General features: G+C 43.9%; 1 protein-coding gene across 1 annotated transcript in view; it reads right to left on the minus strand.

The window, feature by feature from the left end:
- PIP5K1C (phosphatidylinositol-4-phosphate 5-kinase type 1 gamma) overlaps positions 1–19,874 on the minus strand; it is an 84,969-nt gene that overhangs the window by 21,389 nt on the left and 43,706 nt on the right. Inside the window, exons 3-9 of the mRNA XM_025208334.1 lie at positions 11,187–11,218; positions 8,924–9,016; positions 8,424–8,554; positions 7,457–7,574; positions 4,614–4,766; positions 2,089–2,388; positions 948–1,153 (exon numbers count right to left, since the gene is read on the minus strand). Coding sequence (XP_025064119.1) covers positions 948–1,153; positions 2,089–2,388; positions 4,614–4,766; positions 7,457–7,574; positions 8,424–8,554; positions 8,924–9,016; positions 11,187–11,218 — 1,033 coding nt within the window. The remainder of the gene's footprint in view (positions 1–947; positions 1,154–2,088; positions 2,389–4,613; positions 4,767–7,456; positions 7,575–8,423; positions 8,555–8,923; positions 9,017–11,186; positions 11,219–19,874) is intronic.

Here is a 19,874-nt window from a genome sequence, read left to right on the forward strand (position 1 = left end):
TAAACCCAAGGTCCCCCCCCCCCCCCCCCCCCCAGCCACAAACACACAATGTATCATCCGTATCAGTCCTGACAAATCTGCAGTACAATTAGTACCCACACAATGCAAGTCAACATGCAGATATCAGGCAGTCCCCTGGAATTAGGATTATTATTTGACAGACCAGAAACACAAAAGAATTTCCTGGCTCTAACCGTGCAGAATCCTAACATTCAAAACGGAGCAGCTGGTTTCACAGCGCACAGACCCAGCAGACAAATGCAGCAAAAACCCCACCATTTGTTAGTAAGCCCAGTCCACAGAAGCAGAAAGACACAATGTGGCAAGAGCCACATGTGGCTCAACAGCTGCACATAAAGGCACAGTGCAAGCAGGCACTGGATAAGCTTCCCTTGGCCCACAGCTCCACCAATGCACTTCCAATCCTCACCTGTCACACCCTGTTATTCCAATGCCTGGATCCCTCCTGAGCAGAGGTTGCGGCTAATCAGGCCAAATCCTAGAGTGTCAAGACCGTTTTAGGATTTGGTCAAGTATTCCACACGGATCAAATTACAGACTTGTGACCCAATCAGAAACCGAACTCAAGCCTCTTTCTAAAAACAGTCTGTAATTCCACTACGTCATCTACCACCTGAGCTTTGGCTTCCCCTAATCTCTCCTCCCAAGACAATAGTGCTGTGCCTGCAGGCTGCTGAAGGACCCAGAAACCTACTACATGGGGTATAATTTCCTGTCATGACCATTAAATGACTTAGTGCAAGGTAGCTGATCATGAAATGAGATAGTCTTCTGGCCGCTCCCATCAGTTTCCACTATGTTGTTCTTGGCGGCTGCTTTTTATTTTCCTCGTGGCAGATGGGTCACTGGCCAACTTGGGGAATTTACTACTTAAAGCCTTTTGCTTCAACCAGTACAGCAGTTCAGAGAACCAGGTTATCACCTACGTGTCATCTGTATCTATGGACTCCCCCCGGGCAGCCCCACCCTGGATGGACTCCATGGCGGTGGAGTAAAGTGCCTTCTGCCCAACAGGACGTTTCTCATCAGACGTGCTCTGGGCTCCCTCAGATTGCCGCTCCCGTTCTTGCTGGTCTATGTTATGCACACCGAGCAGCAGGCTGTAGTCCATGATTTTAAAACTTTCCAACACCTACAGGTTAGTGATGAGTTTAAGAACAAAGCAAACAAAAAGGTCAGTCAATCCGGTAGTTTCTTGCATACTACTTCAAATGCAACACAGAACCAAAAGCATGGAACCGTCATCCTTGGTTACAACGAACTGAAGTTAACAATCACTTTGCTGTGGCCAGAGGGAATCTCAGATTTAACTGTTAACTTTTGTTTCAACATTAACATTATTTCTGGCTTGGTTCTAAGTGATTTTAATCATTTCTGTCATTGCCATTCCACTTCTCTCAAGGGCTGGGGGGTTCACAAAGAACTGTTCCAATTATCTACAGCACATTGAACAGTAGAAGCCCATTCATCAATTCATCCCAGAGATCCAGCTGTAGGTGACCTAATTACAGGAAACCCTCGCTATTTGCGGGTTCGGCATTCACGGTTTCGAATATTCGCAAATCCTGAACCCGCATCTTAAATGCACTTAAAGGAGCTCCACACTTCCCGCTGCTGCCAGCGCAGCCGTGCCCCTCCCCCAGCCACTGGGGGCACTGCGTTCATGAATGCAGGTGGCATTCATGAACGCAGTGCCTTATTCGTGGATTTAGTCATTCACGGGGATCACAAGAATGTATCCCCCGCGAATGGTGAGGGTCTCCTGTACCTGAAAAAGGGAACCAATACAATTAAGTTGTAGGAACTGCATACCAACATGCAAGTGCTATCTGTGTGTGTTGGGCAAGTGTTGCTTGGTTTCAAAGTTTCATAGGAAACTAGTGACTGTAAGGTAATCTTTGAAAACTAGTATTCTAACATGAAACAAGCACTCTGGTTTTAGATATGTTGAGCACTGGGGTGACTCATTCAGCTTTGGGGGTTGCACATTAGCACGGTTCTAAAATATTAGCTTTTCTGTGTGCATAGTTGCAACAGTCTGACATTCTCAATTTGCCTCTTCCTTACCAGACAGTCTCGCTGCAGTGTTTTCACCAGTGCACTGAAGGTGTCTGCATCCAGCATTAGCCCCTCAGGCATGTCCTGTATGAAGTCCAGGTCTTTGTATGTGGGGCTGGACTTCTCTTTCTCCTTCTTGGATGCCCGGCGTTTGTAGGTAGAACCTTTCAGGTCAAATTTTAGGTGCATTTTCACTACTCGGGGCAGGATGTTGTTCATCACTGCTACCCGAATGTTCTTCCCCCCTGACTGAACACAGTACAGTCCATAGAACTTTGGCAGCAGGGTCCGTGGATTCTGGTTCAGGTTCTGTGATGTGATAAGGAAGAGTCAGAAAGATACATTTTGGAAGAAGCCTTCTCTTTTGTTCAAAGGCCCAAGTTAATATTGATTTTAGGAGGGATCAGCAGAATAGCATTTGCACATCTAGAATGTATTTACCTTGAAAGCCCTGCAGAATAAAGAGTTCCCATAATCTAAATTCAACAAACTTCTCAGCATCTCAGTGGCTTCATGTAGATCCCTTATATTATAAACTGGAAAGATTTCCATGACTTGACTATAGAAAATAAGTTTTTGCACACGTGTCTGAGCAAATAGCCAACTGCAGGAATTCCCAGACTTCCCAAAACAGCAGGTAAGAAAAGGGAACCCTGAAGCCCCCAAAAGTGCTACTCAGCAGAAACTCTATTTTTAAAATAGCAAACATCCTCAATCCAATGACAAATTTTAAAACAAAAAGATACTCCCTGAACCAAATAAACTCCATAACATTTAATCAAACAGACCTACAAATGAAAGCAGCCCCAGCAGGAAATACAAGCAGTTCATCTTCAACAGAAAAACTGAATTTATAAAACCCGCAATCTACCAATCAGATTGCTAGCCCTAACTCTGCTAACATGCCTTATTTTTGGTGATCAGGCTATTAAAAATGATATGATAAACTTTATTTGCTTATTAAGTTCTGAGAAGCATTTTTAAAGGGAAATAAAGTTACACAAGCTATAAGGAAACCGATGAACCTGCCAGTTTCCATACAAAGCAGGAACATTACAACTGTATTAAAATTTAATACTCCTCATCTCATCTTGCCTAACTAGACACAGGAGTGAGTTTTGTGAGTGTGTAATTTGACACTGTGCAACTTAGTGGCACTATCATGCCAGAAGCTGAAAGCAGAACTTCACTCTCCAGACTTAAAGCAACTCAGCATCAACTGCTGTGCTCTCTCAGGTCATTTTTACACTACAGCTGATTTTGATAGCAGCCAGAAGATCATGTGTGTATTAGCACAGTGTAATTATCTATGAAATGTGCAGAAACAATAGCATAAAGGCTTTATAATGGGGCACTAAGTCAGTTTCATCCCCTATAATTATATTTATTATCCATCAATTTATAGTACTTGGAACAAGAAAGATCTAGTCACTGCTTTCACTCAACTTGTCTGCAGCAAATGAGGCTGTGGTTTCAGGATTATAACACTACAGTGAGAGCCTAAAAGTCCCTAAGACACTACTGAAGCTTTCGCTTGGTATGGATTTGAATGAATCTGGGGTCCCAAGGAAAACAACATGATCACTTATTTATACTCTATTGTAAGATATACGTAGAGCAGGGCAGTAGGATTTCCCTTTGTAGCCTTTGTGTTCTTATAATGCCTTTTCCATAGGAAGCTGAACTTTAAGATGCAGCTGTGTAGGAACAGATGTCTCTTGCTACTAATGTCACCCATATTTCCATTTTCACTGGTTTCAGTCCCTATTCACTAGCTGTCTCCTCTTGATAAGTCCCTTTTAATACACGCATCCTGCCGAGTCCCATTAACCCACGACATTACTGAGCCTTAGAGTAATGCAGGTTAAGAAAAAAGTGCAAAGCTACAGCTCGTGGATGTTACTGTTAAAAGTCTTTAATAGACAAATTGGTATCGTGGCCTGTAAGTGACTGGAAACCACTGCAAAGGAATATGCAGCTCATTGCTGAGTAAATCTCTACTAAGCAGCCTACGCATTCAAGGAAACTCAGGATAGTGGAGTGAAAATTAACATGGCTGGGTGTAGCAAAACCAGGGTAGCACCTCCCCCTTGATGCTGCTACAGAATCATAGAAGAACAAAGAGCATCCAAAGAGGAGACAAGTGAGGAGGATAAAGATGCAGAATCAATATACCCACAAAAAGAGGATTACTGTTGTGGGGAAAAAAAAAAAAATGGTTGGATTGTGACATAGAAGTGGAAGCAAATTACATCCTTTCTGATCCCCTTACACAAGGCATGTTTACCTACTGCCCTGCGATGCCCTGCATAAAGCAGGGGGAAATCTAAAAGCATTTGTCAGCACATGGCTGCAGTAGGCCAGGAAAGTGCTGTCTCTGGGTTTAACATGTATACTTTTGTTCAGGTGTCATGGGGCAGGCAGGCAAAGGGAAAGCCTTCTGGGTTACCAAGTGCTCCACATGATGCACAGTACTCCAGTCTGCGGTATTTGTCCTGCAAACCAAAACAAGCTCTGCACAAAAAGATACGCACCATGTAGTAACCAGGAAGAAGCTTCTGCAAGAATTCCGCTTCCTTGTGCATCACAGTTTTTATGATGAACTCATCATCGCTTGTGACATAGAAGAGCGAGCCACTGGCACCAGGGTTTGATAGCTCAATCAGAGGCTCGTTACATAATGAATACTAGGAAAAAAATAAAAAAAAAATAAATGGGATTCATTTACCATGCAATAAGCTGGACCAGAGTATTCTCTCCAAGGTACTCCTACACCTCTACCTGGACTTCTAGAAGGCATGGAAATTATGCAACTTAAGACTTAGTTCTCATTGCAGGTTAGGATTCAGAAGCCTAGGCAGGAGACAACTTACAAATGGATGTACACATTATATTCCAGAATGCCCCAACTGTTTCAAGTCAAGCGAGTCTTCCTGCTCTCAATAAGATATTATGCTGCCTGAATGTTATCTTCTAGTTTGTGCAGCACAAGACCAACACGTTTGGTTTTCTTTCCTTCAGTGCATTACCATAAGCACAGGCAGAGATCAGATTCTAAGAGACAAGACAGCTTGCTCAGGGAGCACGTGTCACGATGCTAGGAGGGGAACAAAATGCACCGGCTGTTCTTGATGGTGATCTCTAGTCTTGGTAATACATGTGCTGACATTAGAGATAACGTGGTTTAGTCACACACCTCACACCTTCAGTGCAGCAGATAGAATTCATGTCCAAATAGGCAGAGCCTACCTGCAGAGGCTAGAAGCAGTTAAATGTAACTGTGTGTTCATGCATTTAGACCCCAATCCAGGCAAGCATATGTGGAACTATGAATCTGAACAACAGATTCCCATATGAGAATATGCTTGATGAGCAGAGAGAAGGCAGCACGGAAAGCAAGGGGGGAGCACAGTGGAGCTACAAGAATCCCACCCCATCTGCAGGTGTCAAACGGGGTTAGGGCAGCATTATGTATATCTGCCATATGAAAGTAAGGGAGGGAACTGCAGATGCGGAACACATATAGGACATAATCAAAGCAATAAATTGAGCACTCATTATTACATATTGAAAACAGCTTTCAGCGCTGCGTGGATTAATAATCCAAGACTTTAATTATGCATGAGACAATTAAGTTGATAAAGATGTTTGCTGCTATGGTAAGCAAGAGAAAGAGGGGACACAGTGACAGCAAATCAGATCTGTGACCTTTGGAATTTAGGCAGACTCTCTTCCCACTCAAATTTTCAACCTCCATCATCAAATCAGCAAGCAGTATCCCCATCTGTGCCATCTGGGATAGCTGTTATTGTCAAGCTGCCCCATGGCAGAGGCTCATTTTTGTTCGAGCATTTTCAGCCCCGATAGCCCAACTCCATGGCTGGAGTCAGAAAACTAGATCCACATATAAGAAAGTATCACGTCTCTGGGATCTGCTCCCTGTCCTCTTACAACAAACTTAGCCTTACTGAGAGGAAAACGTAACCCTAGAGTATTGCCAATTCTGTCAGCTCTCGCTACTGGACAAGCTGGGATTTTTCTGAATTCTATCTTGTCCTGGAGTCATATCAACAGCATCAGGAAAGCAAGCTCGATTCTAGCCTGGCTCTCGCAATCTGCACTCTCAGCATAACGATGTTATTACCTGAGAGAATGCACAAGGTAAAACACCTATCTTCACTCAGAGATCCCAGGGGTCTTTATTGAGCCATCCTGCAGAATTCATTCTTTTTGCTTTTAAACGGGGCAAGCTTTGTGTTATCACCAAATAAAAACATATGGAATTGCATTTTAAGCAAACGCAGTTTAGAGCCTGACAGCAGATTATCCCCTTTATCCCACGCATAGGCTACCAACTTCCTTTTAGAAGAAGGTTTAGCTGAGTAGCTTTGCTTTCATAAACAAGAAGTTAGTGGGGTCTCTTCGGGACATCCTGAGAGGATGTCCCAACAGACCTCATTTACTGAAATGGCCACAGCAGAGGACAGGGATCACATTTGATCCATTCTCTTTTAGCTGGTCTCAGACTTGACAGAAGAAACAAAACGCCACAGCTTCTTTTTAATTTGGCATCCGCCTGGTGTGCTAGACTAGGGTTTGTGGCAACCTATTGCCCATGGGCCACATCTGGCCTGTGTAGCTTTTGGATCTGCCACAGCTGTGGCTTCAGTAGCAGAGGGCTCTGCTGCAGTCAGGTGCCTGGGACTTTGGCAAAGTGGGGAGCTCTCCCTGCACCATGCCATAGTCGGACACTTGAAGCTTTGGCGGAAGGGGAGCTCTCTGCAGGTGGGTGGCACAGCTCCAACAGGATGGGGGGTGCCATCTGTTGCATTGGAGCCACATGGCAGAGAATAAAAGGCAAAGGCAGCCAGGTCCTACTACTTCAATACCTTGGATCTGAACTGGGTAATTCCAGTATCCCCACTGGAAAAAACACTTCTAACCCTTGTACTAGACCATAGATTCTATCTATCCCAAGGACTCAACCACATAGATACTCTCCACCACACACACACAGCCACAAGAAGGGCGCAAAGAAGAGAGAGCTAATATTTTTTTCCACAATCTGCCTATGACTTACCATGTGATACTGCCAAACTCAACACTGCCTCATTTTCCCCACTGACAAGTACAGTAGTTATTCATTTTATCCAATGCTTTGAGAACTTCATAAGGAAGGCTCTATATATTTTTTCAGTATACTAGCTGAAGACTGTACTTCACAAATATGCGATGAAATCCCTGCGGCTGGTCACAGATGCCAGTATATGACATTTGTCAAGCTAAATTTTGCTGATGCTTTTGGCAAAGCAGGATCTCCTCAGGACAAGTCATATATACAGCATTAATTGCAGAGAAATAGAAAACCCATACGTACCAAATAATCATCTGGACGAATGCCAAATAGCTCTCGGAAGTACCGAAAAGCCACAGGTGCATAGGTTTTGAACCTGAAGTCAGGGTAATGATGAGCTGGAGTAAGGTTACTTCCTTCGCTGCATGGAAAAGATATTTTGTGAGCAGTATGCTGTATTGTATTAGTGCCCATACTAGCAGGCAATCCTAGCGGGGGGGCGAGAGGCCTACGGGTGATCGGGGTGCAGGGGGTGCCCTGGTGCTCCCACCTGCCCCCCCTGCCCATTGACCAAGCGGCAAGCGCAGCTGGTCAGGGGGTGCACCAGCACTCTCAGGGGGTGCACATGCACCTCCATCCACCCCCTACACATTGCCATTGCCCGTACTGCAATCTATGTGCACAATCCCACTGGGTGAATTTATTTTTTAAGAAAATAATGATGGTTTCATATTCCAGGTAAGCTAAGCTTCATAAAAAAGCCATCATAAGAAGTCACCAGCCTAGGAACTAAAGGCTTGCCTCACCTGGGTAGGATAATAATGAAGAGCTCTATAATCATTGGGCCAGGAAACCCTCTTTTCAAAAAAGAGACTGAAAGAATGCAAAGCTGGATAAATATGAAATAGTTTCTGCAAGCTCTGCCTAGTCACAGGTCCAATCATGCAACCGCTGAAGATGTCAAGGGAATATGATCAGGAAGAAGTGTACCAGGAATGAATCTCTTTCAGTGTCAAATGTATTCTGTCTAAGGACAAATTACGTATTATCTGATAGAAAGGAAAACAAAACTGATAAAAATCTTCACAGCTAGTAAGTCCAGTATGTCCCATCTCCTAACCACAGCGTTGCTGGTTTACTACTTCCCAATAATGTGTTGATAAGAAATAGTAGCATATTTTCAATACTCAAAGTGTTCATCTTCCTTTAGAACAGCATAAAGAAGGGAATAACTCATCCCTGACTTTTGTTTCTCTCCTGCATGCCTTACCTGGGGAAGAAAATACTCTCCACCACATAAAAATCTTGCATCAGAACATCTCTTTCAGGCTTGGAGCTCAGGTTCCCCACTGTGTATCCAATCCCTAGCTGGATGGCCCCTTTCAGAGTGGATGAAGTAGTCTGGAAGAAAGAAAGGAGCAGTCAATGCACATTTCACTGTAGGTTATAGCAACAGGACTTCTACATAGGTAACCTTCCAACTGCATAATCATGCCTATGCCTCTGATACTGCTAAACAGATTTAATAGACTTCTACAGAGACTGCCTCAGTCTTCCGCACAGTCTGACGACTGTACAATGCACATGAACTACAAGGACAATATAACCCACTGGGAGCAAAATCTCATCTTTCTAGTTTGCCAAGAGCAGACCCAAAATCTCCATGTCTCGTAGTTTGTACGAGCTATTCTTAGGCCTCTGGTCCCCAACACCATTCCCAACAAATTACTTTTCCGTAGATAATACTTTCTGAAAGTCAAGAAACTGAACCTTTTTGTAGGTGGTTTCGCCAGAAGCATCAACTCCACGATGACCTATCTTCTTCCCTTGGCCAGCCCCAAGCTGTCCTGATAATGATGGGCCCTAGGAAAGAGTAGGTTTTATGGTTAAACCAGTGAAGAAAAACCACACTAGCTGAAGGGAAGGTGTATACTGGCACAGGCAAGACCAGGTTGTCAGGTTATAACTGATGTAGTGATGTCTCCATCACTGTGTAAAGAGTCTACAAAGCACACAGATGTAATTGGCATCAGCAAGGCTAACTCATACCATCTGTTAATTATACATCCCTCAATCCAGGAAGTACAATACAAATACCCACTTGTGTGTGCATCGCCCACAGTAGGATTGTGCTGTGCAGGTGAAGACAGTCGACTCAGGAGAGCTAGCTTTGTTTCCCAGCTATTAGACTCGCCTATGTTATTTCAGTGTCTCAGTTTCCCCATTTGTAAAGTTAACAGAACTTTACTTCCCTGCCTCATGGGGATGACGGCATCAAATTTCATTAATCTGTGAGATGCTCAAGTGCCCTGGTCAAATACCAAGTCAGGTAGACACTCTATTCAAATAGGAAAGTCTCAGGCCACCATGGTTTTACAGCATTAAGCCCATGCTCTATACTCCAACTGAGAAATAAAAAGCAGCCAATGCAAATGAAGCACCACTGCTGTTCATGTAGAGATAATCCATTTAAGCAAGCTGCTGTTTACAAATGATTCAGGGCCCAAGCCCACACAAGATGAACTGCCATAGCAGTTTCCTCCAGAAATTTATAGCAAAGGTCTGGAAAAAGCGGTCCAAGTGCCAGTGCTCAAGGTGAAAAGCAATAATCTCCCCTGTTCTTTGCCCCAGCTATTCTACCACAACTAATTTAGATTGTCCAGTCTTTTCAAAGTCAGACATAGTTCATTAATTGTATATCAAGCTACTTGTACACTGTCAAGTTTTAGGAAGTGTCCTTTATAGCCCTATGTCTACAAACAGCTCTGGAGCATTTCTTCCTGCCCACAACCCAAACAGATTGAGAAGAACAAGCATTGAGCAACAGCACAGTGTACCACCACATATGTTTTCAGGGAGCAATACTGCTCAAGCATTCTTTTGTGTTAAACCTTTAATAAATCAAGAGGCCTGTTTTTAGACATTAATCTACACCCATCTGCAAAGACCCACTGCACTTTGCCAAGGATGAACACTACACTGTTGGCACCGGGCTATGCTGCAGCACTTGATAATCTATCAGAACCAATGCCTATAGGTGGGACCATGCAATTCTGTTAAAACTGCAGCAAAGCCTCACATTTCTGCTTCTATCAAGAGCTTGCAGATATTTCCATTCAACTTCAAAGCTGATAGAAATCATTCTGGACAGGACCCACTGGAGTGTCTATTTCCTTGTAAAGAGACCTACCTTGTTTTCAGACATCTCTACACTGCAACTTGAGTTACCTCCAAATGAGAGCAGTTAACACTACTTCGCCGTCCTAGTATGAGCCTCAGAACCCACTACTCATGCACCCAGCGTCAACAAGCACCAAACCTTTTATGTTGCTCAAAGTTGGACCAAACAAAATCTGCCTGCACAGTGTGCCCTAAAGCATCACGTATGAACTTAAGGGAAGAGCTTTTGGATAGGAATCCTCCTACTAAAAAATCCCTGCTGCCAACTGTAAAGAATTCAGCTCCAAAAGGCAACAGTGACTCCGTAAACTGTAATCTACATGATGTGAAAGAGGAGAGATCCCTGGGACGGATCCCTACTTACTTAGGACTTACAAATTGCAGTCAGCTGGAGCCGGTGCAAAGCAACAATGCAGAGGTGATGTGCACATGCAGTGGCCTAGTGCAGAGATTGTTCTATATCAAGCATACACTTGCCCTTTTTTTAAATTAATTGGTGCATCTCAGTCCAGTTCCAAACAGTCATGAATTATCATCATGAAATCTGCCAGGGCCAATCCAGTCCTCCTGTGTGCTGAAGAATAAACTCCAGTCACCTCTGTACCAGATGCGATTGCCTCAGGTCAAAAATGTTCCTCAAATACCTTACCACCACCTACCCACCCCATTGCTATGCTGGATAAAGATAGAGGACCTGATTCTCCTGCTTCACATTTGCACTAACCCCAAGATTTACTTTAAAAGCATGATTCCCCAAAATGGCACCTTCCTTCATTTTGAGTGTGCCACAGGAGAGCTACTTGTGTTGGCTCCTCTGTTTGCAGAATGTATAAAGGATTTGTGTCTGACTCACCTCAGTAACAGCTGTCTTCTTTGGTGCCAGACCTGAAAAGAGAAGGAAAATATCTCAGTAAAAGGATGTGTGCAGGTTCCTGGTCCGATGCTTTCATCACAATGGCTGATCATCATTCAAGCAGATAACCAAAAGCACCAAGTATTAATCTTTCTTTCCCTTTTTTTTTTTTTCCCCTTTCTTATCTAAGTCATTTGCGCAGGGGTCTGAAGTTACCGAACAAACTCAAACGGTTCCTGCTTTTAGAAGCTCAGTGGGCACTTTTTACCTCTTATGGTCAGTGATATTTTACTGTAGTGGGATTACAGTATTACCTTGCCCCCCAGTTTCTGCTGAAACACTGTCTGCTTAAAGACTACACAAGAAGTCAGTAACAGGGCAAGTCCCAGTCCAATGCCTTAACCACAAGATCACTTTCTCCCACTTATCTGCTTTCAAACTTTGCAACTTAGGACCTGTTTCTAGACAAGGATGAGAAAAGCCTCCTTAACTGCTCGGCATATAAAACATTAAGGAAACAGAACAGTTTTAGGCACTGTCCTAAGTTTCCATTTAAAAAAAAGAGTCTCAAATATCTAAATATCAACAGTTCAACTAACACTAGAGCTGAATTGTGGTTTCTATAAAGCTAGTTCTGGGTACATCCAAGTACTGAGAGCTGTTCGGAAAAATTGCCTTTTGGCAGTACATCTCAACCCCATCAGGCTATTCCAAGGGTCGTAAGTACTGACTCTGTTTTAAGCACCAATTTATTAAATGGGAAAAAAGTCACCTTTAAAATAGAATAGAAATAATGGATTTAATGTTGAGGCTCCCTAACTAGTACCACATGCCTCCAGTTACCCAGTTTGACATTCACTTGAAAAATGCTTCTAGAATTACAAGAATGATAGGATCAGGAGAATATTAAACAATCCTTAATCCCCATGAATGGAGGATTTCGTTTTGCAGGAGACCCGTAAGCAGACCGCTGAAGTTCATTCTGCAGAGAACGAAGGCATCATCAAGAAGCCACTTCTCCCCACTTGTTGCAGCCCCCACTCGTGGTCCAAATTTACAGATTTCCCTTGGTCAGAGGAGCTAGCTGGTGAAGTGACACAGGAAACAAGGAATGTTTTCCCACTCCAGTTTTTTTAGCATCCTTATAGGGCTGCCATAGAGCAATGCAGACCAGCGCAGCTAGGCACCACTTCAACACTTTTTCCATTTGGCCACGCATTATGGATATGCATAACAACAACAAAACCCAGTTAAGAGGGAAAACCATAACTAAGCCAAAAGTGCAACACCCCAACTGCTTAAACACACCACTTTAAAGAACTTAACAAGAAGCAACTGAGCAGCAGCATTGTAAGGTTTGGTTCCAAATAAGTGTGTCAAAAAATGTACGTTTAGAACGACAATGTAACCAAGTCACAGGTTTGCAACCAAATCACGTGATTCGATTGTATTTCAGGAAACCAATCTCAGAATAGGAAGGAAAAGTGCTTCCTGCTGGCTGAGGGGGTAGCTGCTTTTGACCAGAAGCAAGATGATCTCACTGGCCCTGCTTCCACTAGGGATTACTTTAACACAAAAACTTTTCCATGGCTGAGACTGTCCCCTCATATCAGACCACCAACTGCTTCCATAAGACCGGTGTGGCCAGCGTGGTGCAACAGCCAACCTGCCTCATGCTCCCAATTTGCATACATCAGTGAATTAAGCAAGTATTGGAGGAACAGCCAACTTCCTATTTAAATATGTCCCTCAGCTGAGTCCAACAGATAAATCACCAATAGGAATTACAAGCTGATCTCAGAATCTTTTCCATTGCACTATGTGAGTTAGCTGTGTGAGTTTGAAGTCGGGCAGAAGGCAGGGCAGAGTAGCACCTTATAGACTAACTAATTCGCCAAGGCATAAGCAAGTTTGCTTTGTCAGACACTACAAATGAATTCATAGCATCTGGCAAAGTGAGCTGTTGCTTACAAAAGCTTATGGCTCCATAAATGCTAGGTACTTAGTCTAACGTGCCATTCTGCCCTGCCTCCTACCTGATCATCCTAACATTATACTTCTTAACTGCACTGCTCATTCCCATTTTGAACATTCGCACTATTAATATTTTCTAGGAAGGAGACAAAGAAAAAAAAAGTTCTTTCACAGGCCTTCTAGGAAACACCATCATTTCCTGTGTGCTTGTGTTGCCCATTTATATCAGGGGCATCAAACTCCCCTTGGGTCGGTCTGCAGGCTGGACCATGATCAACCCCCTGTGCAGTGCTGGGTCTGGCCCACACACTGCATGCAGCATATGTTGACTCTGGGGCTTGCTGTACACAGCACATGGAGACAGCACAGGGCATGTATTGCCTGTGGGTTAGACCCAGCAATGCAGGAGAGTGTTGGTCCAAGGCACTGCAAGCAACCTGCGCCCCAGACCTGTGCATGCAGCACAGGGGCCTGGACTAGCCATGCATGCTGCATGTAGCACAGGAAGCCAGCATGGCATGCATGCTGCACGTGACACCCCACCAGACTGGCTTTGCACGCTGGCTTCAGCATGACCCAATCCAGGACACTCGGAGCCAGTGCACAGGGCTGGGCCATGGGGGCACTGCCTACAGCACATGCCTGGGACCAAATTCCTGTGCTACATGCAAGGCACGTGGCTGCCTGCCAGCCTAGCCCACACACCGCATGCAGCAAGCAGGGCTAGGGGCAGTGCATGGGGTCAGTCCAGCAACCCACAGGCTGAAACATACAGCTCCATATGCCACATCCAGACTATGGGCCATGTATTTGATGCCCCTAGTTTAGATAGTAAATTCTTTGGGACCCAAACAGGTTTTCAATATTGCCAGCCACCCAACCCAAACCACCCCTTTTGGTCTAACAGGACAGAATCTCCTCCCAGTTACACCAGCAGAGCTTTGTTACAATCAATGGGAGTATAGAAAATAACAGAGCTGCTGCAGCTGAGCCAAAGGCTAATTTACTGTGCCAAGTGTAAAAAGCTGGAGGCAAAGGCCATTTTCCCATTTGCCTTGTAATCCAGGGGAGTTGCACTAATCTCCTTCCTCCACACTGTCAGAATTCCAGAGAGAGATTATCTTTAATTTGGGGCTAGTTATCACAAGCTGCTTTAATTCCCAGCATTTAAGTGTCCAATGTTGTACATGTACCAAGTACAGCCTTCACCAACTGTCTGGGTCAGCAGACAGAGAGATGATCAAATCAGCCACTCGAGACAATTAGCTGCAAATCTTTGAAACAGGTTAAAATTCAGGTGAACAAGGAGCATCACTCTCAAAAATCAGCCTTATAAACACAGGCTCATGTGTGCAGAAACTGAAAATATTCCACTGGCTACTCAGTGTGAAGCATTAGGTTGTGCTTATCTCTTAAACAAGCTGACAGATGGCCTTCTGAAAACTAATTTAACTACAGCTTCAGGGGTAGTGCCGCCACAAGAGACATTTGGTTTTATGCACGAGTTGGAGCTCTGGTCTCAAACACTTCCCCACACTGCAGAACAAGGTAAATGAAACATTTTTTACCGTGCTTGATGCAGCTCAAGTTGTCCTATTGCTGTTTATTGCCCTATTTTATGCGCCTTCAGCCAGCTTTGAATGAAGCCTATTTTCAACTTCGCAAGTATGATTCCTGACCTACTTTAATTGTGTTGAGATGTTAGTATGAAAAGGAATAGCAATTAAGTTGGTCCTGTAAGGGGTCAAGTGGTAAGATTTTTTTAATACTGATCCTTGTACAATTGTGTGATTTAAGTCCCTCACATATTTAATGAAAATTAAAATATTGGTTCCAGGGTCAGACTGAGGAGTTCAGAGCATCATGGCAGCTTGTTGCAAAAGCATCCTAATAATGAGCATGTTAGAAGAGCAACGCAGAAGACGATGGTAGCAACCGTGGGATGGGTACTGGCCCAGGGCCAGGTGGCCCTGGAATAATCAGTATCCCACCCATCATCCTCAGCAATCCCAACATACCAGTAAGATTATTCATGCATTTCACAGTTTTGCTCCCTAACACAGTCTGAAATCACTGCTGTAAACAACTGGCACGTAAATAGGCTCGCAAGGTGGGCGGATCAAAACCTGATGGCATTCAACATGGAGAAATGCAAGGTGCTCCACCTTGGGAGAAAAAACCCACATCATACTTACAGGCTTGGCAGTGCTACCTTGCTATCACCATGACCGAAAGTGACTGGGGGGGGGGATCATGATTGATCACAAGATGAACATGAGCCACCAGTGCGATGCCGCAGCTGGCAAAGCAAACTGTGGCTTGCATCCACCACTGCATCTCAAGCAAGACCCAAGAAGTTATCCTCCTGCTTTACTCGGCCTTGGTGAGGCTGCAGCAGGAGTACTGCATCCAATTCTGGGCTCCACGCTTTAGAAAGGATGTGGAGAAGCGTGAGAGAGTCCAGAGGAGAGCCATGTGCGTGATCAGAGGTCAAGAGATCAGGCTTTATGAGGAGAGGCTGAGAGGCATGGGACTCTTCAGCCTGCAGAAGCAAAGGCTCAGGGGGGACTTGGTGGCAGCCTATAAGTACATAAGGGGTGTGCATCGGGAACCGGGAGAACGTCTGTTCACCAGGGCACCCTAAGGGAAGACAAGGTCTAACAGTCACAAACTGCTGGAAGACTGTTCTGCCCTGGACACAAGGAAAAACTAACTTCTTTACCATCTGAGTCTCCAGAGTCTGGAACAGACTTCCCTCAGAAGTGGTGCAAGCAGCTACTCTGGATACGTTCAAGAAACACCTGGATGCTCACCTTGTTGGGGTGATCTGACCCCAGCTGACTTCCTGCCCTTTGGGCAGGGGGCTAGACCTGATGATCTCGTGAGGTCCCTTCCAGCTTCATGTCTTTAAATCTATGAATAATCAGCAGCAGAACAGGTGCTTGTAGGAGGCAGGGAACAGAATTGGTAGTCCTGGCTGTATAAATCAGTGCTTGATCCAAAGTCAATGGGATCACTTGTAAAACAGCCACACAGTGATTTTAGCTAAAGAGGAGTGGACATTTCCAAATGTAAATTCTTAAAGCTCTGACATGTTAATAGATTCAAAAGATCTAGTGATCTGGATGGCACATGAGCACTAGCAGAGTTAGAGACATTTGCACTGTGCTAACAAGAATAGCCAGTTTAACATGTACAGTCTCCTCACTAAGGGATGACTCATTATTTTACCTGCTGGGCAATCCCATCCTAGTTACTACTTGCAATAAAAAACGCATGGTTAGTGAACAGATATTTACACACAGTTACAAATAGTTGCTATTTTGGTGAAACATCACATGCCTAAAAAAAGTCAAACACAACCCTATTAGGAATTACATGAGGAGCCAATAGAAGCATATTTAAGGCCGGCTAAACTTTGCCATTAGTATAAGTGTGTTGTCCTTGCTCATAGAAAAAACAAACTTGACCCAAGTACGCTTGTGGGTTGAAATTTTCCATGCCAGGTGTGGAGCTCAGGGTAACTGTTTGGAAAGTTTCGGTTGTTTCAGAGGAGGGGGGAAGAAAACAGTTTCTCTCAATGCAGCTTACTCTTGCACACCCTCTTGTGCTGACAGTGCTAGGAGAGGAGACTGGTTATTAGCTGTGATCACAACTCCACAGCACACACAAGAAGGGAAGAAGGAAGGCAGCTGATCCGAACTAAAGAGACATCCCAAGGCAATTTGCTTATACTATTTGAATGTGCAGGAGTCTAAAAGTAAGCATAGCTTTTGGCTAACATGCAAGCCATAGACCATCCATACATCACAAAAATGCTCGTCAGAGGAAAGCCCTTTTTGCAATTGGAAAAAAAAGGGAGAATAGAGAATTAAATGATTTGTCTGAAGTCACCAAGCAGATCAGGGCACAGCTGGGAACAGCAGTGATGCCTCAGATCATAATACCTGCCACGACTGCAGAGTGGGGAACAGACACCTACATGCGCTTATCAGCCACCAATACTCCACATCCGAGCCAAAGGGTCTCAAAAGCAAAAAGACACCTCCCCCTCCATTGGCCAAGATCTATGACAATATTGAAATTTTTAAACCAAGTTTGTTGTTTATTTAGACTCAAAGAAGAGAGAGAGAGAGAAGACATTTTTCCATATAGAGATCTCTCAGTGGCAGAGAAACAAAGTGTAACCAAGCCCTCCTGACACCCTGGAGCAGAGTCCTGAGATTTTTAGCCAAAGGATACATTTATTCAGAAAATGTATCAGACCCTATTTCAGATATCCTGCAAAGAACACATCTTTGCTATCAATATAGCATTGTTACTGTTACGTTTGGGGGGACCTGACAAGAACAAAATTCAGTAGCTGGTGAATTCAGAGCATCAGATGCACAATTCATACCTTTTATTAAAGTGTCATTTGTGTATTTACTGACAAACATGAATTTGATTCTAACTAGATGCATCTGAATAATGAACACACTCACCATGTTAGCTGGAAGGTGTACTGATGCTATAAAAAAAAGTGGGGGCAACAGACAAGAAGTTTGACCTTTTGCTATTCTACTCTGACTGGCCATTTGAGCATTAGCAACTGCAGTCAGCACAGCTAAACTTTGAAAGACAGTATCTGGAGGCATTGTGCTGGTATTTTTTATTATGAGTAACACTGACATTTAGAAGCCTGACACTTCTTCACTGCTGACCCATTGTAATCAGCTAGAAGGTAGTAAATTATACCACAATGATGCCAATAAGCAATACATGCACAAGGATACTCAAGGAGGCTTGTACATACTAGTTTTCATGCTCATTTAATCAGGGCAGAATGAATATGAACTGCAATAGAAAGATATGAAGAATCTGAATGGATTATGTGCCTTGTCTAACCTGTCTAGACAATAGCGCAAAATGAGAAGAGCAACCAGGACGCTAAAATGTAGTGTTAGATCAGTCAGTTCTAGCTGCAGTCTTTTTTTGTTCAACACATTATGTTACAAAGCACTTTAAGAAAGTGGCTTGGTATGAGCTATAAAAAGGCAAAGACAACATACACCCCAGACGTGTTATAAAAGGAATACAAAGAGGGGAACTGGAAACAAAACATCCATCAAGAAGGACTGCTGTTATTTTCCATAAGTGGCAATCATAAAAAGAAATGAAAGCAAAAAGCAAATCAGAAAAGTTGCCAGAAAGTACATCTCATGCTGAAAATAAGCTCTGAAGCAGAAAAAAACAAGGCTGAGAAACCATTGGCGGCATCTCCAACAGGTCAAAAGAGAAAATGAAGTGAGGAAGCCTCTCTTAAAGAACCTTTATCTTCACCCCAAATGTGCAGTCTTGGTTCCTACCAGGCAGCGGGAGATCAGATCATCTGAAGGCAGTAATTAGGGATAAAAGCAAGATCAAGAGGAATCCAAACCTAGATCCCAGAGTAACCTCAGTGGGAAGGGGAAGCTATTTAACAAGCTGGCCTGTCCACAGATCTAGTGTCCTACTTTAGCTTATTAAACAGAAAACCTTCCTTTAAAACACAGCTTAATTCAGCTGATACATGCCCTGTAACCCAATATTATAAAAAGAATCAGAGCAGTGTGTCGTTTAAGCAGCACAATCCTGCAAGCAGAGGCTGCAGCTAACTATTCAGAGTGAAGGAAATTTAGTTGTTTCTGCCATTTGTGAACATAAAGAATTTGTGAATTAGGGCAACTTGAGCAAAACTGCATTCATTACGGGGAAGAGCACATACAGAGCAGCCTCTAAAAAGCAAAACAGTTTCAGTGCTGAAAAGAATCATTCAGTGACTTAGTTTGGACTGGTTTACATAGAAGTTGGGCTGGTTTAACCAAATCGGTATTAAAACCTACACCTGGAGTTATCCAAAGTGTATCCTCTGCACCTAGAGGTACAACTTTCTTTAGGCAAAGCCTTCTACATCTAGAGCATCACAGGCAAGGATGACAGACACCTCCCCTCCTCGAGTCCTGGTTCAGAGAGCTTGCAACTGAAGCAAGCTGTCCTTAAAGAGTGTGGAATTAAAATCACATCCATCCTTCCAGAGCCACTAGCAGGCACAGCTGGCACAATGCACCTTCAAAATCCCCTGGTCACCACTGGTGGCATCACACTGCCTTTGTCAGTTCAGACAGGAGACTTAAGTGATCATCCCACAGAAGAGAAACACCCAAACATTATTCCATCCCACCCCTCTGAGCTTCAATGCTGGGCCCTGCACATTCTTCTTCCTATCATCCCTTCCCACTTCTAAATACCATCTACACTGCTGTTCACAGCATGAATGAACCATCACCACCACTACCTGAGGAACTAAGATGACATTTGCCAATCTCTGTTTTATGCCCTGACTGTATGTAGCATGCCTTTCTTACACCCCAGGTATTATTTAGATCATGGGTGGGCAATTATTTTGGGCAGAGGGCCGCTTACTGAGTTTTGGCAAGCCATCGAGGGCCACAGGACAGGCAGCCCAGGGCAGATAAATATTAATTTTCTAAATTTTTCTAGGGGCCCCATGGGCCGGATAGAATGGCCTGGTGGGCCGCATCTTGCCCACCTCTGATTTGGATAATAAAAAATAGTAATTTTTTCAGGGGGGAGGGAGGGGAAGGAAGAAGTGTCTTGTACAAACATAAAACTGGAAAAGCCCCTGGGGAAAAAGTACTCTGATCTAGACTGGGGTCTTTCAGTGCTACTTTA

Source organism: Alligator sinensis, unplaced genomic scaffold, assembly GCF_000455745.1.
Source record: "Alligator sinensis unplaced genomic scaffold, ASM45574v1 scaffold103_1, whole genome shotgun sequence".
Classification (NCBI taxonomy): Eukaryota; Metazoa; Chordata; order Crocodylia; family Alligatoridae; genus Alligator; species Alligator sinensis.